Source organism: Helianthus annuus, chromosome 15, assembly GCF_002127325.2.
Source record: "Helianthus annuus cultivar XRQ/B chromosome 15, HanXRQr2.0-SUNRISE, whole genome shotgun sequence".
NCBI lineage: Eukaryota > Viridiplantae > Streptophyta > Magnoliopsida > Asterales > Asteraceae > Helianthus > Helianthus annuus.
In genome coordinates, this window is record NC_035447.2 from 35,612,865 (window position 1) to 35,626,471 (window position 13,607).

The 13,607-nt window shown below is 41.6% G+C and overlaps 2 protein-coding genes across 2 annotated transcripts; both read right to left on the reverse strand.

The window, feature by feature from the left end:
- Positions 1-1,848: 1,848 nt before the first annotated feature.
- On the reverse strand, positions 1,849-2,481 carry LOC110913738. Its single transcript, XM_022158561.1, has one exon. The coding sequence runs from the start codon at positions 2,479-2,481 to the stop codon at positions 1,849-1,851; it is 633 nt and encodes a 210-aa protein (XP_022014253.1).
- Positions 2,482-2,964: 483 nt separating this feature from the next.
- Positions 2,965-3,540, reverse strand: LOC110913739. Its single transcript, XM_022158562.1, has one exon. It carries the CDS (start codon positions 3,538-3,540, stop codon positions 2,965-2,967), a length of 576 nt encoding a protein of 191 aa, XP_022014254.1.
- Positions 3,541-13,607: the final 10,067 nt, after the last annotated feature.

A 13,607-nucleotide genomic window follows, 5' to 3' on the forward strand; every position in this document is an offset into this window, starting at 1 on the left:
GGGTGGCAAATGTGGTCTGGTCTTTTGTATCTTCCTGGTGCAAAGTTCCTCCCATTTTTGGTTTCTCTGTTCGAGACCTTATGGAATTGCATAATCACGTTAATCTTAGTGCTATCAAAAAATCGGCTCTTCAAGGTATTATTATTGTGGCAAGTTGGAGTATATGGAAAGCTAGGAACGAATTGAAATTCAGACAAAAGGAGGTTAAAACCGAAGAAATCATTGTTAATATTAGATCTTTTAGTTTCTTATGGTTTAAACATAGATCGAATTGTAAGGGGATCTCGTGGGCCGATTGGTGCGCCTTTAAGTGGTGCCTTAGCCTTTTTTTGGGCTAGGGTTGCTGTGTTTTTTATGACAGTTACTTTTCAAAAAAAAATATAAATTTTCTTTTTGAAATTTGTAAGGAACTATTTTACTGTCTAAAAGCATCAATCACATTTTTGGAATAAAAAGTGTGATTTCCAATATTACTTCAAGATATGATCTCCGCTTTTATATAACGATTACCCAATGATTAGGCGTGTAAATTAGCCAAGCCAACTGTTGATACACTTTTGTCTACAACTTGTATTTGTTTCGGTCTTAGTTAACGGGTTTGACAATTGTAGTTATGTGTTTTGATGTAAGTTGACCAAGTCAGTGATATCTTCCTATCATTGACTTGTCAACAATCTTAATGTAGAATGAACAAACGACAATGATTAATAATTTAATATATAATGAACAAACGCCATTGGTTATATTCAGACGACAGTGACTGTCGTTTGATAACTGACTGTCAATTATCTAAGGACTATCGTTTAATGTGTATCCAAACGACAGTCAACAATCGTTTGGTTCCTTGACTGTCGTTTGAGACCTGCAGGTATATTGTATAAATACATGCAGTTTCATTTGAAATAATGTAGTAAACACATAACATAGTGGGAGAGCATTTCTTGTAAACCTTGTGTCTGAAACTCTATTAAAATTAATACAACATGAATCTTTGAGTATATCTTTGTGTGTTGAATGTGTTTATGCTCCGTTTGGCGTATTAACTTGGATTCCGCACTTGTTAATACATTTCCAATAAGAAACTCATTGTGTTCAAGATCATTTATGGACCTACCCCAAGTAAGAGCTGATTCGGGATCGAGCTTGATCCCTTTTAATTTATGAGAGCTCGAGCTCAAGCTCGGTTCGGTTTGAGATTTGTTTTTAAAGCTTAAGCTCGGCTCGTGGATAATTTCTCGGGCTTGGCTCATTTATTACATATTAATTATAATTTTTATTTTTTATAAATTTATATATAAAGTAATGTGTATATATATATATATATATATATATAATTTATCATAATTTTCTAAATAACAAAAATTATTATATAAATATATATTAAATAAATATTATATAAATAATAGGCTTGCTTAGCTCGCGGGTCGGCTTGAGCTCGATAAGTAAAACTCAGACTCAGACTCATTTACTAAACAAGCTTATTTTTATGCTCGGGTTCACGCTCAAGCTCATTTAAGCTCGACTCGTTTCAAGATGTTTTCAAGCCGGTCTCAAGTAGCTCGAGTTGTATGAGGGTATTTTGGTAATCGAAAAACACTCCTATGGAAAGTTTAGAATTCTTTCTCAAATTGGAGGACTATTAAATTACTTTGATTGATGGAATTTGGTGGAATGTTTTCAATTCCATTTTTATTAAAAACTAACCAAACATGATTCTCGATAGAATGTTTTCCAATTACAATTCCAATTCCTTTGAAATCCATGAACAAATTTTTTTTTTGAAAGGCGAACTTTATTAACACACAACAAAACGACGGGAATCTCCAAGGCGGAGACTCCCAAACCAAATTACATCACATCAAAACTAAAAGACTGCCAATCCCTCCAACCCACGGAACCCTGTTTACAACGATTAGAAAACCAAAGAAAACTTAAAACTTTAATATCTACAATAATCTCAGCCACGTTTCGCCTTTCATTCTTGAAAATCTTCTCGTTCCGAGCTTTCCATATACGCCAACAAGCAATGATCATAATGCCCTTTATAATAAACCTCTTACTCGGGGGCCAAGAGGAGGACGTGAACTCATGAATAATGTCGGCTACAGAGAAGAAAAAGAACGGTTGATGTTTCAACCACCTTGCAATCCCACTCCACACCCCATTAGCAATGATGCAAGCAGAAAACAAATGATCAACACTCTCCTCTTGATCTTCACAAAACGAACACAACCCATCCCCCACGTTTATATTCCACCTAGCTAACGCTTGCTTCGTCGGGATCCGATCCATCAACATTCTCCACATAAATATATTGCATTTAATTGGCACCCATTTACTCCAAGAAAACACCGCATTATTATCACTAGGGTAACCACTATCAATCCATTTCTTAACTCCTAAAACTGAGAAATGTTCGACTACACCTCTGTCCCAATACCACTGATCATTCGACGCCACCAAGACCTGCCCCTCAATCATCTACATACACGCCTGCAACTGATCTAATTCCGAATCTGCAGACAATGGTCTTATCCAGTTCCATTGATCACCATTGATCTGATCCCCCACCTTACACCCCTTATTACTTTCTAGAGAAAACAACTCCGGGAAAAGATTTTTAAGGGGGCTACGAGACACCCAAGGGTCAATCCAAAAACGTATGTCCCTACCATTTCCAAGGCGGCCCCGAATCATGCTAATGGAGTTCACATCATCCACTTTTAACCGAATCCCACTATTAACCACCTTCGTCCACTTACCCGTAAAGGTTGAACTCTTTGGATAAACTTCCCATTTCCTATTAGACCCGTGGATAGAATCAACTACCCTCCTCCAAAGCGCCTCTCCTTCTTGGCGATACCGCCATAACCACTTGACCAAAAACGCATTATTGCAATCTTCAAGTTTTCTAATACCCAAACCGCCTTGGTTCATAGGATTAGTGACTTTATCCCAACCCACTCAATGCACTTTTTTCACATCCTCACTACCTCCCCACAAAAACCTTCTAATCAATCCTTCCAAAACATTCACAACTCCCACCAGAGCCTTAAAAAGAGAAAAATAATACGATGGAAGGCTTTGTAAGACGGATTTAATGAGGGTCAACCTACCTCCAATCGAAAGAGTTTTGGATTTCCATCTTGAAAGCCTAGTTTTGAATACCTTAACCACCGGGTCCCAGTTATTAATCCTCGTCATGTTAGCGCCTACCTGAATCCCCAAATAATTAAATGGGGTATCACCCGAACGACAACCCAACCCGCTAGCCATACCATCCACCGCCTCCCTGTCAACACCCACACCATATAACGTTGATTTATGGATATTAATTCTGAGACTTGAGCACATATGAAAAATACGAAGCATCCGTCTCAGACACGTAAAATTGCTTTCCGACCACTCCCCCATCACCATAGCGTCATCTGCATATAATAAATGAGAAAGAACCGGACCCTCCTTTGGGAGCCCAACCCCCAGAAACGTACCAATAGAACACGCTTTCTTGATAATACCTGAGAGAGCTTCCATGACCATGATGTCACACCCCGATTTCCACGTGTCTCACCGGTGGGCCCGGTGGGGGATTACCGTGACGATGTTGGCAACAATATAGTCAAACCACACAATTATATAATGCACAGCGGAAGCATAAGATAAATATATAAATTTCAACCTCTGATTGTAATATCAAAATGTATTACAGAAGTTGAATATCCACAGTGGATCGTAAATACAGATAAAGTATTGTTCCATCAGATACTGCAATCAAGCTTGCGAGGCTTATCCCGACGCTAGGGAGCTAATACCAGCCAATTACGTTTAGGTACCTGCACTTAATCTTTTTGGGGAAAATACGTCAGTTTACACTGGTAAATACATTCAACTGACACATTTGAAAATGTTTATTAAAATTGATTTGAATGCACAAGGCACAAACTCTTTTTAACTTGGGAAAATTCATAATGATCTTGTGAACGGTTTACATGTTCTTTTATGCGTTCAGTAGCTCGGGTCGTGCCGGGTTAAAGATTTATAGACACACCACGTTTGCGTAAAACCGTAGTATGAAAACCAACGGCTACGTCTTTTAGTTTTAATGTCGACACTTTATACCGGGTGTACGCCTACACTGGGATGTCGATGGTCGTGGCCATTTCGTAAAATGATGCCGAGGATATCCGGGACAACGGTCATTAAACCCCCCAAAGGCTTATAAGCAACAAAACTGTTTAAATGAGCCGATCATATTTAATCAATTAACCACCTAAGCGATGGAATTATATAATGCTCAATCAAGCGGTATTAATATACCGTAACCCAAGCCCATATAGGGGAAATAAGTCAAAAGTATTTACCTTTGCAAGTATTAATCCTTAATTTAGATCAAGTCACCGATAGCTTTTACTGGGGCTCCTAATCTGGAACGAAGGTTTTAATTAACCTCTTAGAATCCTAACGGGTCGTTATAATGGCCGTAGCCTAGACCGGTTGGTTCCGATATATAGATATGGTTAATTCGCACGAAAAGGCGAAAACCGAGAATGGAGTATGATTTGGACCCAACAAGTTCAGAGACTTGTTTTTATATGGGTCAATGGTTCATACTCTGGATTTTGGGGTTCAAATAGTATAATTTGACCCGTATCGGCTATTGCACGAAAACTAGTTCCATGAGCCGTACCGTGTGCGCAAATAGGCGAAACGGTTAACCATAAAAGTCGTACGCTTATTTCCTAAGTCAATATGCCTTAAAAGTATTTTGGTATCAGTAGGATACCTTCCGTAATGCCCGTAACGAGTTCAAGTTTATATTATGCCCCGAAGGGGCTTTTCGGTCATTTTAAGACTTTAAAAAGGGCTTTTCGAGTTCTACAGGAAATCTGAGTTTCCCGAACAGCTTATAAAGCTTAAAATACTTTATTTATTATTTAAAACCAGTGGCAATTGGAATCGGGTCAAAAGACCTTGTAGAACTCCCGTTTTGGCCAAAAAGGGCATATTCGGTATTTACCGAACCGTAGCCATAACCGCAGGTTATGAGCAAGGTAAAAATTATTAAAAATCTTTAAAATTCCCAAAATTTTATTTTACCACAGTGGGTAAAGGTTTTGGTGACGAAAACTTGGGTTAGATGGGCGTTATGCTAATTGCGCCGTTAATTACAAAACTTTCTTAAAAGTGCGCCTTTTAGCATAACTCTCATTCTAAGCCTCGGATTGATGTGAAACTTTAGGGACATGCTTATAATTTACCAAGCAAGGTTTTGGTCCGTTCACGTGTCCGAAATACTCGTTTTTATTTTAAAAGGCCGTTACGGTCAACTTTTAGGCGAATGACGGAAATACGTAAAAGACTCGGGTAACTCATGAACCGACCACAGAGGCTTATACCAACATGTGACCTGGTCCTAAGAGAGTCCTAAGGTATATTTATACCTCACTAAAACGGGTCAGAACTGAAGTCAAAGCAAAAGTCAAACTTTTGCGACTTTCGGCTCCGAACCGGTTCTATATAGTAAATGATCGATTCAAACGAGCGCAAACAAGTTTATATGCTTATTATCATATTTTATGATTGTCAAAACAGGTTCCATAACGTATACATTACAGATTATGCTTGAATCGCTAAAATAGCTTTCTGTTGACTTTTTAACCGCACGTTTGACTCGATAATTGACATAGTTAGAGTGGTGATCAGGGGGAACCATTTTAGAGGTTTAATACCCACATAAATACCAACTCATAACCATTTTTGATTCGTCATAAGACTGAACCATTTGCAAGATATTGCAATGACAATCGTTTGTTACGACGGTTGCGTTTATGGGTCATAACTAAGGAAATGTGACACCACAAAGGGTTAGATCACTTACAGAGGTTGTGTTCTTGCTTATGGAGCTTCAGAGAAGTCTTGAGAGCTTGAGGGATGATTAGTAGAAGTGTTTTTGAGTGTGTGAATGTTATGAGCCAAAGAGGCCTATTTATAGTCACACAAGACCCTCAAGATCATTACACAACATGCTATAACTGATCATGGATCATGGGCAGGTGTCCCTAAGGGGTATGGGTCGTGTAGGGGGTACCCATGCTGCCATAATTGATCAAATGATCGTTCAAGAGCTCAAAAGTCAAGAAAACATCAACTTTCTGCATCTGGGCACTTTACGCGACCCGCATGGGAGTTCCCATGCACTTTTACGCGGGTCGCTTGGGATTAGAAGTTCAGACGCGTTATTGAGGAGGCTCGCGGCCCGCCTCAACTTATGTTGAAACCTTACGCGGGTCGCGTGAGGTTATATTTTCTGGATTTTTCAAATCTTTTATAATGATTACAGAATCGGGCCATTAATAACGAAATCTTTCGTAATGATTTGCCTGACCTTTCGGATTTGAAGGGGTAACTTTGCGGTTTGGCCCTCGGTTATTTACCGATAGGGGCCTCGTGTTAATCACCCGCATTATTAAGTCCCCGGTTTATTTATTAATTATATTGGAAAGCCTTAACTTTCACTGTTGACGCTTTTAACCCTTCTTCTACGAATTCGATCGTAACTTTCTCGTTTCATATCGAAACTTCGCGGAATTTATATATATTATTTTAGTGAGTGTATAATACTGTTACAAAGTCTTGGGAACGTTAAAGGGTCACTCAGAGGTATTATTAAACATGTTGACACAGTTAACCCCTGTAGTTTGTAATCTCTCACTTTCATCCGCGTTTTGTTTTTGTACGATCTATAATCTATTCGTTCGAAGGTTTAAGCATTATTTAGGGATACTATACAGTATATTTACCCTTGTTGACATTTATAACCCTCGAATTTATATACTTTCAAGGTTTGTCAAAATTAGTCCTTTATTTATTATAGATGCCACGTGTAAACAAATGACACGTGTTAACACATCATTGGACACAAAAATTCGAGGTGTTACATCCTTACCCCCTTAAAATAAATCTCGACCCGAGATTTACTCAAATAAATAGGGATATTTTTTCTTTCATTGTAGCTTCGACTTCCCACGTATATTCAGGACCTCTACGAGCATCCCATTTGACTTTGACAATCGGTACGTGCTTTCTGCGAAGCTTCTTCACCTGTCGATCTTCAATCGACAAAGGTTTTTCTATGAATTTTAAGCTCTCATCTATAAGCACATCTGTGTGTGGGATCACCAACGATTCGTCGGCGAAGCACTTCTTGAGATTGCAGATGTGGAACACATTGTGAATTCCATTGAGCTCTTCAGGCAAGTTTAGTTTATAGGCAACCGATCCGACTCGTTCGATGACCTCAAAAGGTCCTATGTATCTCGGACTCAGTTTGCCCTTCTTGCCGAAGCGCATCACCCCCTTCCAGGGTGACACCTTAAGTAATACCTTTTCACCTACTTCGAAGTGAAAATCCTTACGCTTTGGATCAGCGTAGCTTTTCTGCCTATCGCGGGCAGCCTTGAGACGTTCCCGGATCTGGACAATCTTGTCCGTTGTCTGGAAAACAATCTCTGGTCCCGATAATTGGACCTCTCCTACTTCCGCCCAACAAACAGGCGATCTGCATTTCCTACCATATAATGCCTCAAAAGGCGCAGCCTTTATGCTGGTGTGGTAGCTATTATTGTAGGAGAATTCGATCAGGGGTAGGTTCTTATCCCAGTTACCACCTAGATCGATCGCACATGCACGAAGCATGTCTTCTAGCGTTTGGATAGTACGCTCACTTTGACCGTCCGTCTGTGGATGGTAAGCCGTACTAAAATTTAAACGCGTGCCCAAAGATTGCTGGAAACTCTTCCAGAAGTGAGATGTGTATCTAGTATCCCTGTCGGAGATAATAGACACAGGTATGCCGTGTAAGGCTACAATCTTATCAACATATAGTTGGGCTAACATATCGGAGCTATACGTCTCCTTGATGGGTAGAAAATGAGCTGATTTAGTCAGCCTATCGACTATGACCCATATTGTATCGTTTCCTTTCCTGGTCTTGGGTAACTTGGTTATGAAGTCCATAGTTACACATTCCCACTTCCACTCGGGAAGTTCAGGCTGTTGTAGCAAGCCAGACGGCTTTTGGTGCTCGGCTTTGACTTGAGCACAAGTCAAGCACTTTGCTACATGGGCGGCTACAGACTTTTTCAAGCCTATCCACCAATAATTTGCCTTTAAGTCTTGGTACATTTTATCAGCACCAGGATGGACTGAGTATTTGGAACTATGGGCTTCCTGGAGAACAACATCTCGTAGTCCCCCATAAATCGGAACCCATATACGTCCATTCAGCCTAAGAATTCCATCCTTGCTAAGAGTCAACTGCTCCGCAGTTACTCCCAGCTTTTCATTAGGATAATTAGCTTCCAACACAGCCTCTCGCTGTGCAGCCAAAATCCTTTCTATTAAATTATTTTTAACTTCAATGCTCTTGGCATTGATTCGAATGGGTTTTACCCTTTCTTTCCTGCTCAATGCATCGGCGACTACATTCGCCTTACCGGGATGGTACCTGATTTCACAGTCATAATCATTCAGGGTTTCCATCCAACGGCGCTGTCTCATGTTCAACTCCTTCTGGTTGAACAGGTGCTGAAGGCTTTTGTGATCTGAATAAATCACAAATTTAATACCATAAAGGTAGTGCCTCCACAACTTCAGTGCAAATACAACGGCACCCAACTCCAAATCATGGGTGGTGTAATTCTTTTCATGCACCTTTAATTGCCTTGAAGCATAGGCAATCACCTTGCCCTTCTGCATAAGAACACACCCCATGCCTGTGTGTGATGCATCGCAGTAAACTACGAATTCATCTGTACCCTCAGGTAAGGTCAACACAGGTGCGTTACTTAGCTTCTGCTTCAGTATTTCAAAGGACTCTTGCTGCTTCGGGCCCCAAATGTACTTTTCTTTCTTCTTGGTCAAAGAAGTCAAGGGCGCAGCAATCCTTGAAAAATTCTCAATAAATCTCCGGTAATATCCTGCTAATCCCAGGAAACTACGAATTTCGGTAGGCGTCTTTGGCTCTTGCCAGTTCATGACTGCCTCTACCTTAGCGGGATCCACTTGGATACCACGCTCGCTCACAACGTGTCCTAAAAATTGAACCTCTCTTAGCCAGAATTCACACTTCGAGAATTTGGCGTAGAGTTTCTCACGCTGTAGTAATTCGAGAATGCAACGGAGATGCTTCTCGTGGTCATCTTGATTCTTGGAATAGATAAGGATATCGTCGATGAAGACTATGACGAATTTGTCCAAGTACGGCTTGCAAACGCGATTCATGAGATCCATGAACGCAGCCGGTGCATTTGTGAGCCCAAAAGGCATCACTAGGAACTCGTAATGACCATAGCGAGTCCTGAATGCAGTCTTGTATACATCTTCATCTCTGACCCTTAGTTGATGATAACCCGACCTTAAGTCGATCTTTGCGAAGTAGCTCGCTCCTTGCAGCTGATCGAACAGATCATCGATCCTTGGCAAAGGATATCTGTTCTTTATGGTAACTTTATTCAGCTCTCTATAGTCGATGCACAACCGCATCGATCCGTCCTTCTTCTTTACAAATAGGACAGGAGCTCCCCAGGGAGATGAACTAGGTCTGATAAAACCTTTCGCCAGTAGTTCATCCAACTGGGTCCTCAGTTCTTCCATTTCTGTTGGCGCTAGTCTGTAAGGTGCTCTTGCTATCGGAGCTGCTCCAGGAATGATGTCAATTCTGAACTCCACTTGTCTATCTGGTGGCAAACCAGGTAGTTCTTCAGGAAAAACCTCGGGGTATTCAGAAATGACAGGAAGATCCTCGATCTTCGGCTTTGGTTCTTCAATTATCACCTGAGCCATGTAAATTACACAGCCTCTGTTCAAACACCTTGAAGCTTTCAGCATAGATACGTCTTCGGGCAATCCGTAATGCGTATCCCCTCGAATGGTAAGAGATTCACCACTCGGAGTCTTTAAAACTATTTGCCTTTTGCCGCAAATGATTTGGGCCTGATTACGAGATAACCAGTCCATGCCTAGCACAATGTCAAAACCCGCAAGTTTGAAAGGAAGTAGAGATAAAGGAAAAGAATGGTTCCTAATGGATATTTCACATCCTTCTAGAACGGTAGAGACGGTTTCTATCGTTCCGTCTGCTAACTCTACTTCGTACTTCATGTCTAGGGTTTTGATTGGCATATTTAGTAGTTGGCAAAATTTCTGGTCTACAAAGGACTTGTCAGCGCCAGAATCGAACAGTACTCTTGCAAATATATTATTTACGAGAAAGGTACCTGTAAGCACATTGTCGTCCTTGACCGCTTCCTTTGCATCCAAGCGAAAAACTCTCGCATTTGTCTTCTTAGTCTCTTCCGCCTTCTTGGCATATTTCGGGCAATTACTCTTTATGTGCCCCTTTTCATTGCAATTAAAGCAGGTTGCGTCCTTTATCTTTTTGCACTCCACTGTCTTATGCTCCTTGGACTTGCATAGCCCACATGGTGGAGTCCTTTGTTGCGACTGCGAACCAGACGCAAACCTACACTTTCCGGAGTGAGGTTTCTTGTAGACCTTGCAGTAAGGTCTTCCATCAGCTTGCCCCTCCTTCCTTGCCTCCGACCCTTTCTTGCCCTCACCGTTTCCACGGTGCTTTTTACCGGACTTTCGTGAGGTATCATCCTCACGCTTTCGCTTCTCAGCCTCCTTGCTCCTTTGTGCCCTCAGACGGACAGCATCAAGTGTAAGAGACAAGGAGAGGTCAGTAACTGACCTGAAGGTCGTTGGCCTAGAGGCTTTTACGCTGGCCTTGATCGCCGGCTCTAAGCCCCCAATGAATCGGGCAATCCTTCGTGGTTCTGGTGTCACAAGATATGGCACCAGGCGTGACATAGTGTTAAAGCTTGTCAGATAAGCTTGACAATCCAGGTTTGTCATCACTAGTGAGACAAAATCAGCCTCAATCTTCTCAACCTCGTGCTGAGGGCAGTAGTTTTCTTTTATGAGGGTAATAAACTCCCCCCATGACATTTTGTACAAGGCAGACTTACCTGAAGCCTGCACCAGAGCTCTCCACCATGCCAGGGCCTCGCCCTTGAATGACTGGGACACAAACTTAACCACGTCCCTCTCAGCGCACCCGCTGATGTCCACAATCGTGTCCATCTCGTCCAGCCAGGTGATACAGTCAACCGCACCTTTCTCCCCTGTAAATTCACGGGGCTTACATGATACAAAGTATTTGTAGGTGCAACCCTTAGCACTGGACGCATCAGTATATTCTCTCTCGCGATGAACGCTGTGCTCAGTAGACGAATGCTTGTCGTCATCTTTCTTGGGTTCAGAGGGTGGTTTGGAGTGTGTCTTTGGTTTAGAGGGTGGTTTTGACACAGATCTGCCTTGAGACTCAGTATGTTGACGATCAATAGCTGCCTGGACAGCATTGTTGATCAGAGCCTTTAGCTGTGCGTCTGTCAAATGTACTGACGCATTGTCATAGTCATCTTCATTCGTGTGGCTGTTCTCTCCATTGGGATCCGCCATTGTAACTTGAATCTGTTACAGAAGATAACAAAATTTTAATTTAGGAGATTATTATGTGATTGTCTTTTATGACAATTTGTCAACCATGGTACAGAGACCATATTCGGTTAATTTATTATTTCATTACATATTAGGATTTGAATATCTCCTATTTCAACTATATAAATAGTATTGGCGGCATAAAGCCTAATCATGATGATGTTTTATAATGTTAGCCGAGATTTCAGAGAATCAAAGGCATAGAGAGTTGAACCGTAGTTCTTTTATCTCTTTCTGACAGAGAGTCATAGACTACCCCTGCCTTTTGTCTTATAAGACAATTATTATGGCCCATAGGCACTACACCTCTAATGGATGTCTTAATATGGTTGGCCCGTAGGCACTACATCACTAATGGATGTTTTAATAATATTGGCCCGTAGGCACTACATCACTAATGGATGTTTTAATAGTTCTGGCCCGTAGGCACTGCATCACTAATGGATGTTTTTATAATACTGGCCCGTAGGCATTGCATCACTAATGGATGTCTTAATAGTTCTGGCCCGTAGGCACTGCATCACTAATGGATGTTTTTATAATACTGGCCCGTAGGCATTGCATCACTAATGGATGTCTTCATAGTTCTGGCCCGTAGGCACTGCATCACTAATGGATGTTTTAATAATATTGATCACCTTCATTGGTGATTTAACCCGCGATTTATAAATCATTTAGTTGGGTTTTGAAATCCTTAAAGGATTATTGTATAGGAATGACGTGCGTGATTATAACGAATCACATCTGCCATGAATGTTAACATGCGTACAGAGGTTAACAGGGAATCAGAATCTTTTCAGCTAGGTCGTACCATCTTGACTGATCTTAAAAGACCCCAAGCTAGGTTTCACCCCCTTAAGATTCTTTATTTAGGCAGATCAATGTAAAAGGAATGGTTTTGATTTATTTTTATATATATTAACAAAACTCATAACACACATTCCAAAATCTCAAATACAATTACATATTGCCCTAAACGGGTCTTTTAAATAGTACACACCTCCAGAGAGGTTTTTAAAATAAGTGACAAGTCCACGCAGGGACTAATACAGGATAGGTGTCCGTGCAAGGACGAAAGATAAGTCCACATAGGGACTGAAATATGATAAGTTGTCCACATAGGGACTTATTTCAAAATAGAAATTACTTTAGTACAACTATTAAGGGCTAATGGTCACGTTTCTTCTTTTTGCCCTTTAGTAGGTTCGCCAAGCCCTTGAGAAATCCTCGGTGGCTTTTCTTCTCTTCCTCGAACTCTCTCTCCACACGATCTAGTCGATGGAGTATTTCTTCCTGTTCAGGAGGAGAAAATCGTGGTTGTGGCGCTTGATGCGGAACGGGAGGTCTGGGAGGTATTGGATACCCATGAGCTGAGTAATCCGGTGGTCCCATGTTTCCATGTGCTCCGTCAGGGTAGCGCGCATTGTATCTTGCCGACACCACATATGGGTCGCGCTCATAGCCGTAGTTGTATTGTGCTTGTGATGGCTCGAACGGGTTGTAAGCCGTCGGACCCGTATAAGCAGGTATGGGTTGGTCATACCCAAATGGTGGCGAATTTCGTGCAGTAGGTGCGGAGTTCGCCTCCTGTATAGGACTTGAAGGTCCTTCTTCATGTAGTGGCGGATAGTGGCTACTACTAGAATGTCGAGGAGTGCTGAAGTGGTTACCCCCTCCTCCTCGTGTAGACATACGAGCATTGGTCCTCCTACGCCTCGGCGGATCAGGTATAACTGGTTGTGCCGGTGGCGGAGGTGGTGGCGTAACTGCCTCAATGCGTGAATCCTCAGAGGGATCCTGTGGATGTCTCGGTTGTTGTGTCTGATGAGATGGTGTGTTGTACCACTCATGTCGGTCAAACAAGGCCATAAAGCTATCTGGGCCTTGATACTGCGGTCCATGATATGAAGATCCATCAGATACTTCTATCGGATGCGTGGGCGTACCACGAGCTGGTTCAGTTGGATCCTCATCTTCCTCCATGGGATCTTCAGAAAAATGGTCTTGAGGACCAAGCGGAACAAATCCTGAAGGTTCCTGTATGT

Excerpts from the sequence above, each read along its gene's own strand:
- LOC110913738 (XM_022158561.1), bottom strand. The coding sequence starts at position 2,481 with ATGATTGAGGGGCAGGTCTTGGTGGCGTCGAATGATCAGTGGTATTGG.
- LOC110913739 (XM_022158562.1), bottom strand. The coding sequence starts at position 3,540 with ATGGTCATGGAAGCTCTCTCAGGTATTATCAAGAAAGCGTGTTCTATT.